The sequence below is a fragment of the Micropterus salmoides genome, unplaced genomic scaffold, assembly GCF_014851395.1.
Source record: "Micropterus salmoides isolate LMB-PRFRI ecotype aquatic unplaced genomic scaffold, ASM1485139v1 Ms_hic_scaffold_9, whole genome shotgun sequence".
Taxonomy (NCBI): domain Eukaryota; kingdom Metazoa; phylum Chordata; class Actinopteri; order Centrarchiformes; family Centrarchidae; genus Micropterus; species Micropterus salmoides.
In genome coordinates, this window is record NW_024044681.1 from 37,059,629 (window position 1) to 37,084,902 (window position 25,274).

The 25,274-nt window shown below is 41.3% G+C and overlaps 1 protein-coding gene across 1 annotated transcript in view; it reads left to right on the forward strand.

Moving 5' to 3' along the window:
* The window catches only part of LOC119895795 (myotonin-protein kinase), a 66,747-nt gene that overhangs the window by 12,830 nt on the left and 28,643 nt on the right, over nucleotides 1-25,274 (forward strand). The window contains exons 7-10 of the mRNA XM_038709113.1: nucleotides 17,510-17,758; nucleotides 22,833-22,912; nucleotides 23,007-23,103; nucleotides 23,253-23,407. Of these exons, the coding sequence (XP_038565041.1) occupies nucleotides 17,510-17,758; nucleotides 22,833-22,912; nucleotides 23,007-23,103; nucleotides 23,253-23,407 (581 nt within the window). The remainder of the gene's footprint in view (nucleotides 1-17,509; nucleotides 17,759-22,832; nucleotides 22,913-23,006; nucleotides 23,104-23,252; nucleotides 23,408-25,274) is intronic.

Here is a 25,274-nt window from a genome sequence, read left to right on the forward strand (position 1 = left end):
CATTGAAGATGAAAAGTTGTGCTATTTGCAAGTTTTCGTCAATGGGCGTGTCTGTGGCGTGGCGTCAAAGATCAAGTCTTCGCCATGACACAGGAAGTTGTTGTAACTTCAGTGTACATGCTAACATCTGAACCAAACTTTACGTGCTTGATAACTCTCCCACCCCGCTATGGAGGACCGATCCTGACACAGTCAGAAATAAATACAGAAATAAATAAATGCTCAATAAATAAATAAGCATCCAATTAAATACACAAAAAAATAAAGTAAATAAATAAATGTAGGTAGTAATTAAATTATACAAGGAGACATAAATGTATATTTTAATTAGTGCCTTTACTTATTCACCTTTGTTATAATTACCTTATTTATTTATTCTCCGTTATAATCTTCAACTTTATTTATTACTAATTTTTAAAATATTTATTTATGTGTGTGTTTTAATATTTTTGTCTGTTTTATTCTTCCTTTGTATTTTTCTACCTTATTTATTTTCACCCATGGTATTTATTTCTGCCTGTCCTTTTTAAATTTCTGCCTCATTATGCAAATGAGGAGGGGCTGTGTCTCAAGGGGTCATCTTCTCTGCTATTGGTGGACCAGTCAGACAGGAGAGCTCTAGGCCTACTCTGCCTGCAGACATCAACGATCTTGCCCCTCACACAGTCAGATGGCTTCCTTCAGTGCGCTGAGGTGTTTAACAACTCTGAAGACACTACCAGCCATGTCTTCCTTCTCTTTTCACGTAGACGCTCCGACAGACAGTGCTTTCAGTTTGCTGCATGCATGGACACAGAACTGCGGTACAGGGAGAAGCACACGGTCAGCTGGCTGCAGCTAAATCTGGAGTGCACTCGTATTCAATTCTGTATGGTAAATTCAGTTTTAACGGAGCAGAGCGAGCTGACAGGCAGAGTTAGAGACTTTTTCTGTCCGTTTCTCTCTTTACAAAGACGCATGTTGCAGTCAGAGTCTTCTCTGAAGAGGGCAATGAAGTCTCAGTAGTACCCGATGCGAGCACCACATACAACACAATTTATCAAATTACACAACGGATATACAGTATGAAAATAAGACTGATTGGATTATACTCACAGGAAGTATAAAACCTGTTACATGCGTAACACAGTAATGTCAGGGAAATTACTTTACTTAGAATTAAGTACTGCAGTTGTACATTTGAAATACCTTCCTAACTTTCTGATAGGAAGCCTTCTTGAGGTGGTATAAAACATTTCTTCTTATATTCTGATTTGAGTTGTGGACAACTATGACCACATGAATTAAAAAAATAAACATTTCACTGCCCAAGTCAGCTATAACACAAGTCTTGTTCATCAGACTACATGCTGTGGACAGATTTTGTCCCAGGATTTATTATGCATTTCTTCTTCTTCGTTGCATGATTTAGAATAATAAGGTGAGAAATGGGTCTATTCTGAGTTCATCCTGCACTGCAGCAGCTAATAAAGTCCATTTAATCCCAAAAACGCTTTTCTTTTAGGCAGGCTGGAGCAGAAAACAACTCACCTTTCTCAAGTTGTACAGTAATGTCACATGTGTATGAAGGTGGATCAAACCAGCTAATCTTAAATGTCAAAGTAGAGAGGAGCCTAGTAGGCCTATTTATTTTCATTCATTACACAATATGAATAAGCTATGCAGACAGTTGTAAAGAAAGAACATCTTTTTCTTCTGTTCTCTACTTGTTATAGTTACACAGTATTAGGGGTGTGGGCTGTATTAAAAGTATCCACTGTTCTCCCATGCTCTAACACACAGTAACGATAAATGTGTGCTGTTCTCACATTCTTCCTCTGTATGTACACATAAACAACAAGGCAGGGAAATATAAAAGGAATTTATTTTATTGTTTGGGTACATTATTGTTCAGTGTACATGTTCACATCTGAAACAAACTTTACGTGCTTGATAACTCTCCCACCCCGCAGACATCTACACGTCAATACCGATTTATATTCATAGCGGCAAGTGCTATGTAGCTCCACATAGGGGACACAGGAAGTGACATATAGCACATTCATGCGGCGTCGGAACCGCGTAGGAAATTCACAGCCGCACCGGCAGAGCTCCAGAATATGCGACTCGGCCGGCTCACACGCGGACGCGCTACAAGTGCGAGGGCCCGCCCAACGCTGCTTGCAGCTTTAATTAGGGCCCGAGCACGACCGTGTGAGGTCCCTATTGAATTTGCTCGGATTATTAGGGCCCGAGCACGACCGTGCGAGGTCCCTATTGAATTTGCTCGGATTATTTTTTTTTTTTTTTTTTTTTTTTTTTTTTTTTTTTTTCTGCAAAGTAGGCCCAAATGACATGGCCTAAACATACTCGAAAACTCACCAAAATTTGCAAACATGTCAGAACCGGTGAAAAATTTCGTATTCTACAAGTTTCGCACATGGGCGTGGCAAAATGACTCGCTAGCGCCACCTAGAAAATTGGAAATGATTAGCCCCTCGTTCACGTTCAACCTACATGTACGAAATTTTCTGGGGACATGTATCGTATCAAGACGCACAAAAAAGCCTCAAGAACCCATAGCCTAAAGTCAACAGGAAGTCGGCCATTTTGAATTTTATGGCCATTTTTGGATGATTTACATACTTCGTACTTTAACGAACTCCTCCTAGGGATTTAGTCGGATCGACGTCAAATTTCTGCTGTGCCTTCTAAAGGCATTGACGATGAAAAGTTGTGCTATTTGCGAGTTTTCGTCAATGGGCGTGTCCGTGGCGTCGATGATTCGCAATGAAACAGGAAGTTGTTGTAACTTCAGTGTACATGCTCACATCTGGACCAAACTGTACATGTAGGATGAGAGTCCCGCCCTGAACACATGTACATGCCGACATTCACCCACAGTCATAGCGCCACCTGCTGGCAACAGAAAGTGACCTTTAACGAAGCAGCCCCCGCCGCACGTTTCACCTACGTGCACGAATTTTCTGTGGTACGTGTATCTTGTCCAGACGCACAAAAAAGCCTCTTGGAGCCATAGCCTAAAATCAACAGGAAGTCGGCCATTTTGAATTTTACGTCAAATTTTGGATGATTTACACACTTCGTACTTTAACGAACTCCTCCTAGGGATTTAGTCCGACCGACCTCAAATTTGTGCTGTGCCTTCTAAAGGCATTGAAGATGAAAAGTTGTGCTATTTGCGAGTTTTCGTCAATGGGTGTGTCCGTGGCGTGGCGTCAGAGATCAAGTCTTCGCCATGACACAGGAAGTTGTTGTAACTTCAGTGTACATGCTCACATCTGAACCAAACTTTACGTGCTTGATAACTCTCCCACCCCGCTATGGAGGACCGATCCTGACACAGTCAGAAATAAATACAGAAATAAATAAATGCTCAATAAATAAATAAGCATCCAATTAAATACACAAAAAAATAAAGTAAATTAAAGCTGCAAGCAGCGTTGGGCGGGCCCTCGCACTTGTAAGCGCGTCCGCACGTGAGCTGGCCGAGTTGCACATTCTGGAGCTCTGCCGGTGCGGCTGTGAATTTCCTACGCGGTTCCGACGCCGCATGAATGTGCTATATGTCACTTCCTGTGTCCCCTATGTGGAGCTACATAGCACTTGCCGCTATGAATATAAATCGGTATTGACGTGTAGATGTCTGCGGGGTGGGAGAGTTATCAAGCACGTAAAGTTTGTTTCAGATGTGAACATGTACACTGAACAATAATGTACCCAAACAATAAAATAAATTCCTTTTATATTTCCCTGCCTTGTTGTTTATGTGTACATACAGAGGAAGAATGTGAGAACAGCACACATTTCATCGTTACTGTGTGTTAGAGCATGGGAGAACAGTGGATACTTTTAATACAGCCCACACCCCTAATACTGTGTAACTATAACAAGTAGAGAACAGAAGAAAAAGATGTTCTTTCTTTACAACTGTCTGCATAGCTTATTCATATTGTGTAATGAATGAAAATAAATAGGCCTACTAGGCTCCTCTCTACTTTGACATTTAAGATTAGCTTGTTTGATCCACCTTCATACACATGTGACATTACTGTACAACTTGAGAAAGGTGAGTTGTTTTCTGCTCCAGCCTGCCTAAAAGAAAAGCGTTTTTGGGATTAAATGGACTTTATTAGCTGCTGCAGTGCAGGATGAACTCAGAATAGACCCATTTCTCACCTTATTATTCTAAATCATGCAACGAAGAAGAAGAAATGCATAAGAAATCCTGGGACAAAATCTGTAGTCAAATACTGTACAGCATGTAGTCTGATGAACAAGACTTGTGTTATAGCTGACTTGGGCAGTGAAATTTTTTTAATTCATGTGGTCATAGTTGTCCACAACTCAAATCAGAATATAAGAAGAAATGTTTTATACCACCTCAAGAAGGCTTCCTATCAGAAAGGTAGGAAGGTATTTCAAATGTACAACTGCAGTACTTAAATCTAAGTAAAGTAATTTCCCTGACATTTTGTGTTACTTTACTTTTAATAAACCATGTAAGAGGTTTTATACTTCCTGTGAGTATAATCCAATCAATCTTATTTTCATACTGTATATCCGTTGTGTAATTTGATAAATTGTGTTGTATGTCGTGCTCGCATCTCAGAGAAGACTCTGACTGCAACATGCGTCTTTGTAAAGAGAGAAACAGACAGAAAAAGTCTCTAACTCTGCCTGTCAGCTCGCTCTGCTCCGTTAAAACTGAATTTACCATACAGAATTGAATACGAGTGCACTCCAGATTTAGCTGCAGCCAGCTGACCGTGTGCTTCTCCCTATACCGCAGTTCTGTGTCCATGCATGCAGCAAACTGAAAGCACTGTCTGTCGGAGCGTCTACGTGAAAAGAGAAGGAAGACATTGCTGGTAGTATTGTCTTCAGAGTTGTTAAACACCTCAGCGCACTGAAGGAAGCCATCTGACTGTGTGAGGGGCAAGATCGTTGATGTCTGCAGGCAGAGTAGGAGCTCTCCTGTCTGACTGGTCCACCAATAGCAGAGAAGATGACCCCTTGAGACACAGCCCCTCCTCATTTGCATAATGAGGCAGAAATGCATACAAAAATTTAAAAAGACAGGCAGAAATAAATACCATGGGTGAAAATAAATAAGGTAAATAAATACAAAGGAAGAATAAAACAGACAAAAATATTAAAACACACACATAAATAAATACATTAAAAAAATTAGTAATAAATAAAGTTGAATAAACAAATAAGGTAATTATAACAAAGGTGAATAAGTAAAGGCACTAATTAAAATATATACATTTATGTCTCCTTGTATAATTTAATTACTACCTACATTTATTTATTTACTTATTTTTTTGTGTATTTAATTGGATGCTTATTTATTTATTGAGCATTTATTTATTTCTGTATTTATTTCTGACTGTGTCAGGATCGGTCCTCCATAGCGGGGTGGGAGAGTTATCAAGCACGTAAAGTTTGGTTCAGATGTGAGCATGTACACTGAAGTTACAACAACTTCCTGTGTCATGGCGAAGACTTGATCTCTGACGCCACGCCACGGACACACCCATTGACGAAAACTCGCAAATAGCACAACTTTTCATCTTCAATGCCTTTAGAAGGCACAGCACAAATTTGAAGTCGGTCGGACTAAATCCCTAGGAGGAGTTCGTTAAAGTACGAAGTGTGTAAATCATCCAAAATTTGACGTAAAATTCAAATGGCCGACTTCCTGTTGATTTTAGGGCATCGCTCCAAGAGGCTTTTTTGTGCGTCTGGACAAGATACACGTACCACAGAAAATTCGTGCACGTAGGTAAAACGTGCGGCGGGGGCTGCTTCGTTAAAAGTCACTTCCTGTTGCCAGCAGGTGGCGCTATGACTGTCTGTGAATGTCAGCATGTACATGTGTTCAGGGCGGGACTCTCATCCTACATGTACAGTTTGGTCCAGATGTGAGCATGTACACTGAAGTTACGACAACTTCCGTGTCATGGCGAAGAGCTGATCTTTGACGCCACGCCACGGACACGCCCATTGACGAAAACTTGCAAATAGCACAACTTTTCATCTTCAATGCCTTTAGAAGGCACAGCACAAATTTGAGGTCGGTCGGACTAAATCCCTAGGAGGAGTTCGTTAAAGTACGAAGTGTGTAAATCATCCAAAATTTGACGTAAAATTCAAAATGGCCGACTTCCTGTTGATTTTAGGCATCGCTCCAAGAGGCTTTTTTGTGCGTCTGGACAAGATACACGTACCACAGAAAATTCGTGCACGTAGGTAAAACGTGCGGCGGGGGCTGCTTCGTTAAAAGTCACTTCCTGTTGCCAGCAGGTGGCGCTATGACTGTGTGAATGTCAGCATGTACATGTGTTCAGGGCGGGACTCTCATCCTACATGTACAGTTTGGTCCAGATGTGAGCATGTACACTGAAGTTACGACAACTTCCGTGTCATGGCGAAGAGCTGATCTTTGACGCCACGCCACGGACACGCCCATTGACGAAAACTTGCAAATAGCACAACTTTTCATCTTCAATGCCTTTAGAAGGCACAGCACAAATTTGAGGTCGGTCGGACTAAATCCCTAGGAGGAGTTCGTTAAAGTACGAAGTGTGTAAATCATCCAAAATTTGACGTAAAATTCAAAATGGCCGACTTCCTGTTGGGTTTAGGCTATGGCTCCAAGAGACTTTTTTGTGCGTCTGGACAAGATACACGTACCACAGAAAATTCGTGCACGTAGGTGAAACGTGCGGCGGGGGCTGCTTCGTTAAAGGTCACTTTCTGTTGCCAGCAGGTGGCGCTATGACTGTGGGTGAATGTCGGCATGTACATGTGTTCAGGGCGGGACTCTCATCCTACATGTACAGTTTCCGGATGTGAGCATGTACACTGAAGTTACAACAACTTCCTGTTTCATTGCGAATCATCGACGCCACGGACACGCCCATTGACGAAAACGCGCAAATAGCACAACTTTTCATCGTCAATGCCTTTAGAAGGCACAGCAGAAATTTGAGGTCGATCCGACTAAATCCCTAGGAGGAGTTCGTTAAAGTACGAAGTATGTAAATCATCCAAAAATGGCCATAAAATTCAAAATGGCCGACTTCCTGTTGACTTTAGGCTATGGGTTCTTGAGGCTTTTTTGTGCGTCTTGATACGATACATGTCCCCAGAAAATTTCGTACATGTAGGTTGAACGTGAACGAGGGGCTAATCATTTCCAATTTTCTAGGTGGCGCTAGCGAGTCATTTTGCCACGCCCATGTGCGAAACTTGTAGAATACGAAATTTTTCACCGGTTCTGACATGTTTGCAAATTTTGGTGAGTTTTCGAGTATGTTTAGGCCATGTCATTTGGGCCTACTTTGCAGAAAAAAAAAAAAAAAAAAAAAAAAAAAAAAAAAAAATCCGAGCAATTTCAATAGGGACCTCGCACGGTCGTGCTCGGGCCCTAATAAATAAATGTAGGTAGTAATTAAATTATACAAGGAGACATAAATGTTTATATTTTAATTAGTGCCTTTACTTATTCACCTTTGTTATAATTACCTTATTTGTTTATTCAACTTTATTTATTACTAATTTTTTAATGTATTTATTTATGTGTGTGTTTTAATATTTTTGTCTGTTTTATTCTTCCTTTGTATTTATTTACCTTATTTATTTTCACCCATGGTATTTATTTCTGCCTGTCTTTTTAAATTTTTGTATGCATTTCTGCCTCATTATGCAAATGAGGAGGGGCTGTGTCTCAAGGGGTCATCTTCTCTGCTATTGGTGGACCAGTCAGACAGGAGAGCTCCTGCTCTACCTGCAGACATCAACGATCTTGCCCCTCACACAGTCAGATGGCTTCCTTCAGTGCGCTGAGGTGTTTAACAACTCTGAAGACAATACTACCAGCAATGTCTTCCTTCTCTTTTCACGTAGAAGCACCGACAGACAGTGCTTTCAGTTTGCTGCATGCATGGACACAGAACTGCGGTATAGGGAGAAGCACACGGTCAGCTGGCTGCAGCTAAATCTGGAGTGCACTCGTATTCAATTCTGTATGGTAAATTCAGTTTTAACGGAGCAGAGCGAGCTGACAGGCAGAGTTAGAGACTTTTTCTGTCTGTTTCTCTCTTTACAAAGACACATGTTGCAGTCAGAGTCTTCTCTGAAGAGGGCAATGAAGTCTCAGTAGTACCCGATGCGAGCACCACATACAACACAATTTATCAAATTACACAACGGATATACAGTATGAAAATAAGATTGATTGGATTATACTCACAGGAAGTATAAAACCTGTTACATGCGTAACACAGTAATGTCAGGGAAATTACTTTACTTAGATTTCAGGACTGCAGTTGTACATTTGAAATACCTTCCTACCTTTCTGATAGGAAGCCTTCTTGAGGTGGTATAAAACATTTCTTCATATATTCTGATTTGAGTTGTGGACAACTATGACCACATGAATTAAAAAAATTAAACATTTCACTGCCCAAGTCAGCTATAACACAAGTCTTGTTCATTAGACTACATGCTGTACAGTATTTGTGGACAGATTTTGTCCCAGGATTTATTATGCATTTCTTCTTCTTCGTTGCATGGTTTAGAATAATAAGGTGAGAAATGGGTCTGTTCTGAGTTCATCCTGCACTGCAGCAGCTAATAAAGTCCATTTAATCCCAAAAACGCTTTTCTTTTAGGCAGGCTGGAGCAGAAAACAACTCACCTTTCTCAAGTTGTACAGTAATGTCACATGTGTATGAAGGTGGATCAAACAAGCTAATCTTAAATGTCAAAGTAGAGAGGAGCCTAGTAGGCCTATTTATTTTCATTCATTACACAATATGAATAAGCTATGCAGACAGTTGTAAAGAAAGAACATCTTTTTCTTCTGTTCTCTACTTGTTATAGTTACACAGTATTAGGGGTGTGGGCTGTATTAAAAGTATCCACTGTTCTCCCATGCTCTAACACACAGTAACGATGAAATGTGTGCTGTTCTCACATTCTTCCTCTGTATGTACACATAAACAACAAGGCAGGGAAATATAAAAGGAATTTATTTTATTGTTTGGGTACATTATTGTTCAGTGTACATGCTCACATCTGAAACAAACTTTACGTGCTTGATAACTCTCCCACCCCGCAGACATCTACACACCAATACCGATTTATATTCATAGCGGCAAGTGCTATGTAGCTCCACGTAGGGGACACAGGAAGTGACATATAGCACATTCATGCGGCGTCGGAACCGCGTAGGAAATTCACAGCCGCACCGGCAGAGCTCCAGAACGTGCAACTCGGCCAGCTCACACGCGGACGCGCTACAAGTGCGAGGGCCCGCCCAACGCTGCTTGCAGCTTTAATATATATATATATATATTTTTTTTTTTTCTGCAAAGTAGGCCCAAATGACATGGCCTAAACATACTCGAAAACTCACCAAAATTTGCAAACATGTCAGAACCGGTGAAAAATTTCGTATTCTACAAGTTTCGCACATGGGCGTGGCAAAATGACTCGCTAGCGCCACCTAGAAAATTGGAAATGATTAGCCCCTCGTTCACGTTCAACCTACATGTACGAAATTTTCTGGGGACATGTATCGTATCAAGATGCACAAAAAAGCCTCAAGAACCCATAGCCTAAAATCAACAGGAAGTCGGCCATTTTGAATTTTATGGCCATTTTTGGATGATTTACACACTTCGTACTTTAACGAACTCCTCCTAGGGATTTAGTCGGATCGACGTCAAATTTCTGCTGTGCCTTCTAAAGGCATTGACGATGAAAAGTTGTGCTATTTGCGAGTTTTCGTCAATGGCCGTGTCCGTGGCGTCAATGATTCGCAATGAAACAGGAAGTTGTTGTAACTTCAGTGTACATGCTCACATCTGGACCAAACTGTACATCTAGGATGAGAGTCCCGCCCTGAACACATGTACATGCCGACATTCACCCACAGTCATAGCGCCACCTGCTGGCAACACAAAGTGACCTTTAACGAAGCAGCCCCCGCCGCACGTTTCACCTACGTGCACGAATTTTCTGTGGTACGTGTATCTTGTCCAGACGCACAAAAAAGTCTCTTGGAGCCATAGCCTAAACCCAATAGGAAGTCGGCCATTTTGAATTTTACGTCAAATTTTGGATGATTTACACACTTCGTACTTTAATGAACTCCTCCTAGGGATTTAGTCCGACCGACTTCAAATTTGTGCTGTGCCTTCTAAAGGCATTGAAGATGAAAAGTTGTGCTATTTGCAAGTTTTCGTCAATGGGCGTGTCCGTGGCGTGGCGTCAAAGATCAACTCTTCGCCATGACACAGGAAGTTGTTGTAACTTCAGTGTACATGCTCACATCTGGACCAAAGTGTACATGTAGGATGAGAGTCCAGCCCTGAACACATGTACATGCCGACATTCACCCACAGTCATAGCGCCACCTGCTGGCAACAGGAAGTGACTTTTAACGAAGCAGCCCCTGCCGCACGTTTCACCTACGTGCACGAATTTTCTGTGGTACGTGTATCTTGTCCAGACGCACAAAAAAGCCTCTTGGAGCGATGCCCTAAAACCAACAGGAAGTCGGCCATTTTGAATTTTAAGTCACATTTTGGATGATTTACACACTTCGTACTTTAACGAACTCCTCCTAGGGATTTAGTCCGACCGACTTCAAATTTCTGCTGTGCCTTCTAAAGGCATTGAAGATGAAAAGTTGTGCTATTTGCGTGTTTTCGTCAATGGGTGTGTCCGTGGCGTGGCGTCAAAGATCAAGTCTTAGCCATGACACAGGAAGTTGTTGTAACTTCAGTGTACATGCTAACATCTGAACCAAACTTTACGTGCTTGATAACTCTCCCACCCCGCTATGGAGGACCGATCCTGACACAGTCAGAAATAAATACAGAAATAAATAAATGCTCAATAAATAAATAAGCTTCCAATTAAATACACAAAAAAATAAAGTAAATAAATAAATGTTGGCAGTAATTAAATTATACAAGGAGACATAAATGTATATATTTAATTAGTGCCTTTACTTATTCACCTTTGTTATAATTACCTTATTTATTTATTCTCCCTTATAATCTTCAACTTTATTTATTACTAATTTTTTTAATATATTTATTTATGTGTGTGTTTTAATATTTTTGTATGTTTTATTCTTCCTTTGTATTTTTCTACCTTATTTATTTTCACCCATGGTATTTATTTCTGCCTGTCCTTTTTAAATTTCTGTATGCATTTCTGCCTCATTATGCAAATGAGGAGGGGCTGTGTCTCAAGGGGTCATCTTCTCTGCTATTGGTGGACCAGTCAGACAGGAGAGCTCTAGGCCTACTCTGCCTGCAGACATCAACGATCTTGCCCCTCACACAGTCAGATGGCTTCCTTCAGTGCACTGAGGTGTTTAACAACTCTGAAGACACTACCAGCCATGTCTTCCTTCTCTTTTCACGTAGACACTCCGACAGACAGTGCTTTCAGTTTGCTGCATGCATGGACACAGAACTGCGGTACAGCACACAGTAACGATGAAATGTGTGCTGTTCTCACATTATTCCTCTGTATGTACACATAAACAACAAGGCAGGGAAATATAAAAGGAATTTATTTTATTGTTTGGGTACATTATTGTTCAGTGTACATGTTCACATCTGAAACAAACTTTACGTGCTTGATAACTCTCCCACCCCGCAGACATCTACACACCAATACCGATTTATATTCATAGCGGCAAGTGCTATGTAGCTCCACATAGAAAGTGACATATAGCACCTTCATGCGGCGTCGGAACCGCGTAGGAAATTCACAGCCGCACCGGCAGAGCTCCAGAATATGCAACTCGGCCGGCTCACACGCGGACGCGCTACAAGTGCGAGGGCCCGCCCAACGCTTCTTGCAGCTTTAATTATCTGCATATTTTTCCTTAATAATATGGCTGCACAGTTCACCATAGCATAAAATGCAGGGGGAGCAAAGAAAGCTGTCACTTCACACTACCGTATGAAGGATATTTGTCTTCATCCTAACTGTTAAGATAAAGGACACCCTACGCCTGCACAAATCTCAGACAGTTGAAGTCTGAAGGTACTATACCTTCTTGTTTCCTAATCAGCGTATTTTCTGTGACAAGATAGAAACAAAGGTCAAGGGCAAAACTGAACATCTTACGAAGTTCAGAGCTGGAAACGCAAAGAGCCAGCCTGGAAAGTTAACAATACTATTGCTTGAAGTGGGGTGGTACGCTCCGGCACCTCGACATTTTACTCTTTGGCGTACCGGGAGATTTCTTTGTGTACCAGGACTTCTCCCAAGCTGCTGGTACTCTCCTCTGCCCTCTCCAAAATCAGGTTCTCTGGCGCTACGTGATGCTCACCCGTTCTCGCCTGCCTGCCTGCCTGACTCAGCAGAGAGACGAGGGAGAAGAGAATTTTCACTGGGGACAGGTCAGAATCAGAATGTCTCCATCACTTTTTGAAAGCTTTTGTTAAAAATGTTCTGAACAACAGCAACAATAAATGGTAAATAACAAATGAAATGATGGACAAATTGTAATGCAGCTGAAATATAGAAGAAGCAAATGTGCATTGTCCAAAAGTTGATTACTCCATTAGATTCCATAGTATTTTTATATTTTGAATTGTCACCTGCCACCTTAATTTTGTTCCCCTTCATATAAATAAAGACATTTCCATAAATTGGTACAGAAAATGCCTCAAGAATGCAGGAAAGTCAGTATTTAATACACAAAGTCGTTAATGTTATGTAATGTTATTTACTAGTTTCATGTTACGGGTTAGGATAGAAGTGGGGGGGGGCAGGGTTCTGGCACCTATTTTTGTCAACTTCAAGCACTGATCAAGAATAGGTTAAGGGAACTGAAAACGAGGCTCTTTAGCACAAGGTGAATTCTAAATACCTTTTGTATTGTAACAAAGTCCAACCCTGTTTCCAGAAAAAGTTGGCATGCTGTCCATCCATCCATCGTCAACCGCTTAGCCTGTGTACAGGTCGTTGGAGGCTGGAGCCAATCCCAGCTTACATCAGGTGAAAGGTAGGATACACCATGGACAGGTCGCCAGTCCATCCCACACACATGTACAAACAACCACTTACACTCATACTTACACCTAAGGACAATTTTAGAGACACCAATTAACCTAGCCTGCATGTCTTTGGATGGTGGGAGGAAGACTGAGCATTGGCATGCTGTATAAAATGTAACCAGAAACAAAATGTAATCATGTGCAAAATATTGATACCCCTATATAATTGAAAATAGCAGAGTCAACTTATCAAATGTTGAAACTGAGACATGTTATTGTTTAGGAAAAGTATATGCCTATTTCAAAATTTTCTGCCAGCAACACTTTTCAGAGAAGTTGGGACAGGCTCATGTTTACCACTACGTTACATCACCTTGTCTTTTAACAGCACTCTGTAAGCATCTTTGAACTGAGGAGACCAACTGCTGTAACGTTGAAAGTGTAATGTTTTCCATTCTTGCCCAATCTAGGATTTCAGCTGCTCCACAGTTCGGGGTCTCCTTGCTGTATTTTATATTTCATAATGCGCCAAACATTTTCAATGTGTGACAAGTCGGGATTGCAGGCAGGCCAGTTTGGCACCCGGACTCTTTTACTACGGAACCATGCTGTTGTTAATTCGTTTAGAATGTGGTTTGGCATTGTCCTGCTGAAATAAGCATGGCTGTCCCTAAAAAAGACAGCTTCTACTTGGCAGTATATAATGCTCCAACATCTGTATATATCGTTAGCATTAATGGAGCCTTCATAAATGTGCAGGTTACCCGTGCCATGTGCACTAATGCATCCCCATACCATCACAGATGCTGCCTTTTACACTGGGCACTTATAATGAATTGGATGGCCCTCTCCTCTTAAGTCCAGAGTATGCGAGGTCCATGAATTCATATGTGGACTTGTTAGACCACATGCCAGTTTTCCACTTCGCCTTAGTCCATCTTAAATGAGCTTGGGCCCACAAAAGGCAGCAGCATTTCTGGTTTATATACAGTTTCCTCTTTGCATGGTAGAGTTCCAGCTTCCCTGTCTGGTTTTGATGCAGTGCTGTCTTAGAGCCTAAAGCCCACGGCTATCCAATAGCCTATTGGTTTTCAGCCTTATCCCTTGAGCACAGAGATTTCTTCTGTTTCTCTTAATTACTGTAGACAATGAAATGTCCAGATACATTATTCTTAAATGATGGAATGCTGGAATGTTCTTTTTACACCCAATCATGTTAGAAACCGGTTTCCAGATAACCTCATTAATTGTGAGATGTTCCACCAGGTCTATGTTTGTAGCTTGTAACTTTTCCAGTCTTTTATTGTCCTTGTCCCAACTTTTTTGAAAGGTGTTGCTGGCATCAAATCCAAAATGGGATTAATTTTTTCAAAAAACAATAACATTTTCAAGCTTCAATATTTATTAAGTTGTATTTGTGCTATGTTCAATTAAATATGGGGTATCAATGTTTTGCACAGGCTGGAAACAGGCAGGCAGGCAGGCAGGCAGGCAGGCAAGACAAGACAAACAGCAACCACAACACACTACAATGACCAGACAGAGACTGAACAGAAACAATAACATATATACACAGGGTTAATGAGCAGGGCGGGGGCAACACAGGTGACAGAGATGAGTCTAACAAGACACAGTCAGGCAGAGAGAGCAGGGGAAAACAGACATTAACTGGTTGCAAAACACAAGGCAAGAATCTAATTGGAACTCAAAACACAGAACACAAGCAGACAGATCACAAATAACCAACAGGGAAACAGAGTGGACTGGGATCAGACAAAAACACAGAGCAGATCGCCATCACGCAGGCAATGGAAAAAAACTAACTAACTAACACCGGCAATACTGAACCCAAAACTAAAGACAAAGCTGAAACCTAAGACAGACTAAATAACAGATACAGAAAAGACTAAAATACCAAAACTAACAATAAACTTAACAAAGCAGGCAGGCACACAGTGTGACATTTTCATGTCATTTGAGCACCTGCAGAGACATGTTACTGTTATCTCCAACTAAGATCCTTGCTGAGAGCTAATTTGGGTCCTGAAATGACTCCTGCCTGTCATGAATGTTGTTGAAAGATTTCTTTATGATGGGAACACACATAAATTTATTTCCAAAATGTATCGCCTGTTGTTGAGTGAGGGACCAAAACCAGGCGAGCATAAGTCTAGATGAAATGGGAGTCAGATCTCAATGTTACAATTGATGAACAGTTTGACAGAATTATGTCAAAACTGCTTGTCAACTATTATCAATGCCTGGTACAGATTGATTAACTATAATATTCTACATCAATTATAAAAAAATTTATAAAACTTACACTCAATTCAATTCAGAGATGTGCTTCAGGTGTGAAACTGAAGTTGGTTCCTTTTTGCACTGTACCTGGCTGTGTATGAAAGTTAGGCCTTTTTGGCATGATATCAGCTCCACTCTAACCAGGATCACAGGAGTTAATGTTCCTGCGGACCCTGAACTTTTTTTTATTGGGAAACTTTACAATTATTCGTAGTTCTCTAAACAATGCACAACTGCATGCATTGCAAGTTGTCCATTGTTTCATTTGTTATTTAACATTTATTGTTGCTGTTGTTCAGAACATTTTTAACAAAAGCTTTCAAAAAGTGATGGAGACATTCTGATTCTGACCTGTCAGTATTTTTAATATTCCCACCCTATCCAGGCTGTGATTGGTCGGTTCACGACAAGTGACATTGACAAGCTACATTCAGCACACGGCCACTTGAAAGGCACCAAGCTTCTCTTCTCCCTCGTCTCTCTCCGCCGACGGAGTTTAGCAGGCAGGCAGGCGAGAACGGGAACAGGTGAGCGTCACATAGCGCCCAGAGAACCTGATATGGAGAGGGCAAAGGACAGTACCGGCAGCTTGGAAGAAGTCGTGGTACACAAATAAATGTCCCAGTACGCCAAAGAGTAAAATGTCGTGGTGCCGGTGGTGCGTACCGCCCCACTTCAAGCACTTCTATGTGTGACTAAGAAGTGCATTGCAGTGTCATGGAAATTTGGCTCCCTTCTTGACAGGTGGTCTGTTGAGATGAATAGTTGTTTTCCCCTGGGAAAAAATCACTTATTGTCTCAGGAAACGATATAATACCTTTGAAAATTTGACATCTATTACTCCAAGTACTTAATGAAGTCGTTTGTATTGACCTTGTACACTGAATTTTTTTTTTGTGGGGAGGGACCGTAAGGTAAGGTTTGTTATGTCAGTATACTTTTGGTATACTGACATGTTTGTATGCATTATTTATATAAAACTGAAAATAAAATATTTCAAACAAACACTGACATCTGTACACCAACCTTCGTTTATGTAGAGACAGAGTCCCCTTGTCTTTCCCGTGAGCTCAGATCCGCGATCCGCATGGAAGGGATTAAATCCCGGTAGGTGAAGTGCACTGAAGTGCGGATGTGCTCGGTGAGCCAGGACTCTGTGAAACAGAGGGCGGCAGATCTACAAGAAGTCCAAGTTAGTTCTGTTGATTTGCAGCAGTTCATCCATTTTGTTTGCCAGAGAGTGGACATTTGCCAGGTGAATCGAATGGAGCACAGTACAAAAACCCTGCTGTCTCAGTTTAACCATTGCGCCAGCACGCTTTCCCCTTCGACGTCTGTGGTAGATCCCAAACAGAGCTGCCGCTCCTCCAACTAATAACTCTGGGAAAGTTCCAGGTTTAATAAGGAGTGGTGGAATAGTGTGAACAGTTAAAAGTCCAATGTTTGAGAGGTCTTCTCTGGTAAATGTTACCAGAGAGGGACGGCAGAAAACAGATTTAATAAAAATAAAAATATTTAAAAAATAAAAACACAAAAAGCACTACGGAGCGTAATCCATCCGCGGTGGATTTGAGTTACTGTTGCCTGCCTGTCATCTCGAATCAGTCTGCCCATTCTCCTCTGACCTCTGACATCAACAAGGCATTTTCATCCCCACAACTGCCACTCACTGGATATTTTCTCTTCAGACCATTCTCTGTAAACCCTAGAGATGGCTGTGCATGAAAATCCCAGTAGATCAGTTTCTGAAATACTCAGACCAGCTCGTCTGGCACCAACAACCATGTCACATTCAATGTCACTTAAATGCCCTTTCTTCCCCATTCTGATGCTCGGTTTGAACTTCAGCAAGTTGATACAGGTGTACCTAATAAAGTGGCTGTTGAGTGTATATATATGTGTGTGTGTGTGTATACTGGAAAACACTGGATTATGTACAGTAGAACTTCAACTGCAAATCACCCTCAGTGTGTTTTTTTTTCCAGGTTAAAATATAACATCACAGACAACTATGAGACTTTTTTGTTTGTGTGGTTTTGGTTATGCAAATATGATCACTCAAATTGGCACAGCTAGCAGCGATAATAGGCTACTACTAGTGGTATAGGAATTGATAGTGAAAATACCAGACATCTAAAAAAAATCTTTTCTTTTTTAATCCTAAGGAGTATTTTGAGTTTCCTCCTTCTGGCCCTAAGATTTCAGACAAGGCTTGTTTCTTCATTACTGGGCTCATCTGTGAGAGGGAAATCCGTCTGGGTAGGAAAGGCTCCAGTGACTTCAAGAGCCATCCATTCTTCTATGGACTAGATTGGAGTTCCCTGCATAAACTCCCTGCCCCTTTCCTGCCTGAAGTATCTAATCCAACTGACACTGCCAACTTTGACATCCTGGACGACTGTCGCAGTGAAATGGTATTGTCTTGACTTGAGAATGTTACTTACCATGTCACGCACTTATGCTGGAATCTAGGTTGTGTCTGAAAGAAAATTACATACTTACACATACTGTTAGCGACTTGGTTAACCATTCACACTTTTCTATGAGGAATGCGAGAAACCTAAGTATTGCGTTGCGCCATCTTATCTGCAGCCCTACAGATACAAATTATGCATTTATTGTTGTCTTTATGACATAAGTTCTCTAGAAAGGACCACACCATAAACAAGATATATTTTGGCTGCTTTGTGGGGAAGCTTTGGCAGGGGGTCCGCCATAGCACCAGGCACAGTCGACTCCCTCAGGACCCTACGAAGAGTAGGGAAGAGAGGAAGAAATAGGAGAAAGAAAAGGGGTGGGGGAAAGAGTGCACAATACAAGAGCAAAAGAGGAAGAGAGGGTTAGGAGTGCGTGAGTGCGTGTACATACTTACATACACTGCAAAAACTGAAATCTTAGTAAGATTACTTATCTTAATTGAAGGCAAAGATATTTCTTCTAACCAGGCAGCTTTCATGTTAGAGAATTTCACCTGTTTCAAGTTTTTTTGGCCTTAAGTAGCAAATGAAATGTTCTTGTTCTGTTGGCAGATAATTTTGCTTATTTAAATATTTCCCCCATTTTAATGCTGGTTTTTGAGAGCTCAGTTTTTGCAGTGTACATGACTGTCTAAAGTGGCAACATTGAGGTATACAATTCCAATACGGAACGGTAAGGCAAATTCCTTCGTTTTTGTTGTTCACTGAAGTTTTTTGGGTTTAAGATCAAAAGATGAGTATGAGACAAAAGTTCAGAATTTCAGCTTTTATTTCCTGGTATTCACATCTAGATGTGTTAACTTAGGACATATAGTATTTATATTAGACCACAGCATTCTGAGGTGAGCAAAAGTAATGGAATAAATCATCTTAAAGTAAATAACATTTAATATTTGGTGGCATAACCCTTGCTTGCAATAACTGCCTCAAGCCTGCGACCCATCGACATCACCAAATGGTTGCATTCTTCATTTGTGATGCTACTCCAGGCTTTTACCGCAGCTTCTTTCAGTTCTTGTTTGTTTCGGGGTGTTTCTCCCTTCAGTCTCCTCTTAAGGAGGTGAAATGCAGCTCTGTTGGGTTAAGGTCAGCTGATTGACTTGGTCAGTCTAAAACCTTCCACTTTTTCCTCTGATGAAGTCCTTTGTTTTGTTGGCAGTGTGCTTTGGCTCATTGTCCTGCTGCATGATAAACTTCCTCCCCATTAGTTTCAATGCAGACAAAATGTTTCTGTCCACTTCTGAATTCATTCTGCTGCTACCATCAACAGTTCCATCATCAATAAATATTAATGAGCCTGTTCCAGAAGCAGCCATGCACGCCCAAGCCATGACATTACCTCCACCATGCTTCACAGCTTGTTTGCTTCGGATCATAAGCACTTCCTTTCTTTCTCCACACTTTGGCCTTTCCATCACTTTGCTAGAGATTAATCTTGGTCTCATCAGTCCATAAGATTGTGTTCCAGAACTTTTGCTGCTCAATTTCAATCTGGCCTTCCGATTCTTGCTGCTGATGAGTGGTTTGCATCTTGTGGTGTGGCCTCTATATTTCTGTTCTCTGAGTCTTCTTCCAACAGCGGATTGTGATACCTTCACCCCTGCACTGTGGAGGTCGTTGCTGATGTCACTTACTTATGTTTTGGGGGTTTTCTTCACAGCTCTCACCATATTTCTGTCATCACCTACTGTTGTTTTCCTTGTCCGACCTGTTGGACGTCTGTTGCTCAGTACACCAGTAGTTTCTTTCTTTTTCAGGACATTCCACATTGTTGTGCTTGCTATGCCCAATGTTTGTCCAATGGCTCTGGTCGATTTTCCTTCTTTTCTCAGCTTGACAATATTTTTCTCCCATAGACAGCTCTCTGGTCTTCATGTTGGTTTATCCTCTTTAACAGGAAATGCAGTCTTTATAGGTTTGAATCAAGGATGAAAACTTAGATTAGTCATGCAGAGCTATTTAATGTTTGGACAATCAACCTAAAAGGCAACACCTGGGCAACAAGAAACATCTGGCAGTCACATGTTCCAGTAGTTCAAACAAAGGGTGGTTTGACCTGAGTTATTTAACACATCTAGATGTGAATACCAGGAAATGTGAGCTGAAATTCTGAACTCTTGTCTCATCCTCATCTTTTGATCTTAAACCCAAATGTCTTAAGTGAAAAACAAAAACAAAGGAATTTGCCTTACCGTTCCATTACTTTTAGAGGGGACTCTAGTCCTGCTTCTGAAACTTTGCTGATAGCCTCAGTTTACTAGCAAAGACCACACTATGAACAAGATATGTTTAAATGATTTATAAACAAAAACAAAAAAATAGGAGCAAAGCTTGGACTCTACAGCTCGGTCTAAAGCTTTGGTGGGAAATGTGCTGTAGCACTTGGGCACAACGGACCCCCAAAACCTTCAGCGACTTGAGGCAAGATTGAGCACATCTGAGATCTTTAAGATCTGAACGAATGTGGCAATGATACCCTTGGGAGGACCAATGGTCCATGACATGAAGTGCTCTGGGATACTATTGCGGGAGGCCCAGGTGGCAGCTACGTTTCAGAAGAAGTGACCAGCGTAATGGACGGGAGAAATGCCAGACAAGGACTGTGCGTGGCAGAAGTGCTGGTGAAACCAGAATCGAGTAGACGCTTGTCTGGACTCAGATGAATAAATTGCAAGTAGGATCTTTAAAGTATTCAACGGGGACTGGACTTTAAAGTAAAAGAAGGGTGTACGCAATTGATTTTGGTTCACTTTTTTCATTTATTTAAAACCTGTCCCACCCAACAGCCTGGTATACAGTATGAGGAGCTGGATACCATGTTGTGCCAGACAGATTTTGCTTTAGCAAGAGTGTTTTAATATACTCCTTTGTATTCTTTATTATTTATTTAATTATGTATTTATTTGTCACCGGGCCGGACAGGGGGGCAGAAATGGGGATGGGGGGCACAAATATCAAACAAACAGACACCACAGAGACAGGACAGCACATGCAAGAGAACACGGATGGAGACTACATCTATGTCTCCATCACTGCCCACATGAGGTCAGACTAGAAAGGCGCTATACAAATACGGAGCATTTACATTACATTTAGACCTCATGTGGGCAATGATGGAGAAACCAGGAGGAGAGTGATGGGAGGAACAGCCTGCCTGATCTTAACAAGAGTGGGGTTTTGTTATTGGACTTACTGGACAAAAACGAACACCATGTCCGAGCATAAGGTTGGTCATAAGTGTACTTAAGAACACCTTAGACCAAAGATCGATGATTGACTTTGTGGTCAAATCTAAGGCCGTAAGGGAGGTTGGGGACATGGAATCCGAGAGAAAGCCGGGCCTGAGTTAGGTGGTGCTCAGCTTGGGGGGAGAACTGCTGACCTGGACGGGGGATATTGTCGAGCACTGGAAAGACCATTTTGAAAATCTTGAAGACTCAGGGAAGCCTCAGCCATATGCCTGGCAGAGGTTGCTGAGGCAGTCAAAAAGATTCTTGGTGGCAAGGCACTGGTTGTAGATGAGATTCACCCTGAGATGCTAAAGGCTTTGGACATTGTTGGGCTGTCTTGGCATCGTCAACGTCGCATGGAGGTTGGGGACAGTACCTATGAAGTGACAGACTAGGGTGCTGGTTCCCATTTTCAAAAAGGGTATGCTTCAACTATTGGGGTATCATACTGCTCAGCCTCCCTGGGGAATTTTATTCTAGGATGCTGGATGCATCATCTTCGATGCATAGCACTGGTTCTGGATCCAAGTCTCTGTTGGGGAGGTCATGGGAGTTTGACCATCTAATCTACCTAAACTTTGAACTAGAGAAGGCTTATGACCATGTCCCCAGGGGAATCCTGTGGGGGTACTGCTGGAGTATGGGGTACCGGGGCCATTGCTATGAGCCATCCAGTCCTTGTATAACCAAAGTGGAGCTGTGAGGATGTAGGAAGCTCAGAGGAGAGATGCTTCTTCATACTGAATGTAGCCAGCTGTGGTAGTTCGGGCATCTGACAAGGATGCCTCCTGGACACCTTCCTTTCGAGATTTTCCAGGCATGCCCAACTGGGAGGAGATCCCAGATCCCCACTGAGTGTGCTTGAGGTGATGATGATGTTGGGTTAGGAGTGTATTTCTATAAAAATCATAAGTGGCCCGATTAAGGTGTGGTCCTGCTTCTGAAACTCTGCTGATAGCTTCAATTAACAGAGCTGAGATGTGAGCTAATGTTACGACCCAGTTCGTGTAGGAAAAGGGAAGCAACATAAACCAGAATGTTTTTGGTAAAAAGGCAAGTTATTTATTTGCAGGGTTTTTACAAAAGAACAGAAAACTGGCTGGCAGGCGCTGCTTAAAGCAATGAACAAAATATAACAGATAGAGATCTCTTCAAAACAAGAGATTAACTACAGACTACTCTGAAAACAAAGTAAAACAAAAACTCTCTGTCTTGTTCAACAATAACCAAACACAAGGTGAGCAGCACCCTCTAAGCCTAATGTCTCTAAACATAAAGTTAAACTACACGTGTCTTGTTGTCATCAGTGATTACCACTAAGGGCCTTACCCAGTTTCATACACAAACTCAGTTTAAGGCAACACAGGGAACCCTACATTAACACAGGCTAATACTGGTAGTTTTCAACTACTTCAAACAGTATCTAACTCCACCACAAGGTTACTACATAAAATATCACATTCACTAGGATATGGCAAAACACAAACAAGGCGAACTACAGGGGGATGGTCTTGATGGTGGTAGAGGATTGGAGGAGATAGCCAGACGCCGCTCCAATTATATCACCGGCCGGAATCAGGAAGTAGTCAGGTCTCTCAGCCAATCCTCTGCAACGAATCGCAAATCCTGCGGCACAACACAGATACACAATACATAGATAACAGCAGTGGCCGTAACAGCAAAGAACCTGAAAAAAATCATATTGTGGCTCCATGTGAAAATGACACAGCTTAACAAAATAACACCAGCTGGTGGTTGTTGGTATCTGTTGTGTTCTGCAGGAGACGCTGTCTGATGTAATGGACAGAGCTCCAATAGGAGTACACTTGGCTTTTGTTGGATACTCTTACACCACTACAAGGTGAACTTACATTCATGATTCAAGTTGTATGTGCATCAAACAACTCTAACTGGGATATTCCTGGCATATTGTTTAATTGGTCTCTTTTTTATAGTCAGATGGGTGCCATTGACCGCAGTCAAGACATCTTGATGCAAATTGACCACACAAGGCTCAATGACTGTGAGAGTCTTTACACACCGGAGAAACTGGTGAGACATAATCACCCTGAAGAATGTACAGTTACTTATAACCGAATTAGCAACATTTATAAGACAGCTTTGTATTTTCAGGTATTGATTACAAATATGTGTTTTTTCATTGTTATGCTGGGCCTGATATATCCATGGTTTGAATTCAGAGCCAGCTGTGGCAGCTTACAGACACTGTACCAGATAACCTGCCTACATTGCTGGAGCTACCGCTCACTCTGGATCAGGGTCCTACTGGAACCACCCACACCTCAACTGAGAATGAAACTGACCAAATATCAGGACTCAATGAAGACTTGCAGAGGTATCAATTCACACTAATACCATTTTTAACCACTGTTCTCATCTCAGGGCGTCCAATACCAACGTTTTCAGCAAAAGTGACAAAGCGTAGTTATTTGACGCTAAAGGTACCCTTTGTGTTGCTGCAACGTAGCAAACGGTGGTGTTTGATACGGACACTGAAGGGTACCTTTAGCGTCAAATAATTATGCTTTGTCATGCTGTCTGAAAGCGTTGGTAATGATGCACTGAGATGAGAGCGCATTGTTTTAATCAATCCATATTCTTCATTTGGTGGGATGACCCATACTCATTTTTAATCAATATCTCTCATATTTCAGTAGACTTTGTGTTTCTTTGGATGACAAGCCTTAATATGCTTTTATATAGATTTTATATATTTATATTGTTTGTATTGGGCCCTCTTCGAGATAATATTGCACACGTCATTTCCTTCATCGAGTCTTCCCACTACAGACATTTTCTTTCTCACAACAAGGTTTATTGCTCCAAAGTGCAAGTCAATATGAGAATCAGAATCAGAATGAGGTTTATTGCCAGGTACATTTTCACATATGAGGAATTTGCCTTGGTATATTGGTATAAATAAAGTAAAGAGACCAAAAATGTACATAAGTAGTATAGTATATTCAATTCAATTTTATTTATATAGCTCAGAGCACTTTTCATGAAAGAGCAGTGGCCTGTACTATGAAGCGAGGTAACTGGCTTATTGAGATAACTTCAGGAGTAACTTTGTGATGTCGGGTGTAACTTCCCGGTTAACCCGTACTACGAAAGGTGGATAGGTGTTACCCAAGGTCTGTTGCCATGGTAATTTACGCCGCATCTCTAAACTGCTTCGAGCAGGTTTTGTTCATGGTTAACTCGAGGTTACCCTGCACGTGGACTACACACCACATCTGTACTCAGTGTTAATCTCTTCATAAAATGTTTAGATTTCATCCTGATTTGTTCCACTGCGGTTGCAATGAAGTTCTGAACACAGCAACATCACAGACAGCAAGCCCTGCAGCCTCTGTGATTTTAGAGGGGAATCTTAATTAACGGGATAGTTTCTTAGATGTAGCCCCTCTGTAGTCTATAATTGAATTCTCCAAAGTGTTTTCACATATTTAGATAGATTATTTTAGGCCCCTACGTGTCCAAAATATAGGGAGCCAGGGATGGGGTTAATAACGAGAAAAGAAAAAAAAAACTCCTACATGAAAGCGTGAAATTTACAAGAAGAAAAATCAGAAATTCCCTGAAATTAATGTCATAAAAAAAATCGAAAATCACTCTGTTTTCTTCTGAATACGCCCAATCCAAGGCAAAGTCTCTAAATTGCATAGTAGTTAAACTCAGGAGTATTTCCTCACTGCTAAATCTGATTGCAAAGTTTAGGATAACTTTCCAGTGCATGTGTGTGTGATGTTGCAGCCTCTCATAAGTGTGTGACTGTAATGTCACAGAATATTCAAGTTTTTTACTTGTAGATTAATCTTGGAAATTAAATTCTGTCTCGGATTATTAGCCTACCCCTCTCCGCTGGCTCCTTTTTTTCTATTACAATGGACTTTATGTGCAGTTGTACAACCACCACCAATGTGTAGCACCCACCTGGGTGATGCACGGCAGCCATTTAGCGCCAGAACGCTCACCACACATCAGCTTGAGGCAGATAATAATTGTCGGCATTAATTAATTAATGCGTTGATAACGAGTTAACAACGTTCTCAACCTTTTTTGGGCCAGCGCCCCCCTATTCATTATCCAGGTCCCTTACCACCCCACATCAAAAAAGATGTTTTCTATTTGCCCTGAATATTGTTGATTTTTTTTATTGTTACTATTGTTATTAAAAACATGGAAAAGGTAACAGCACT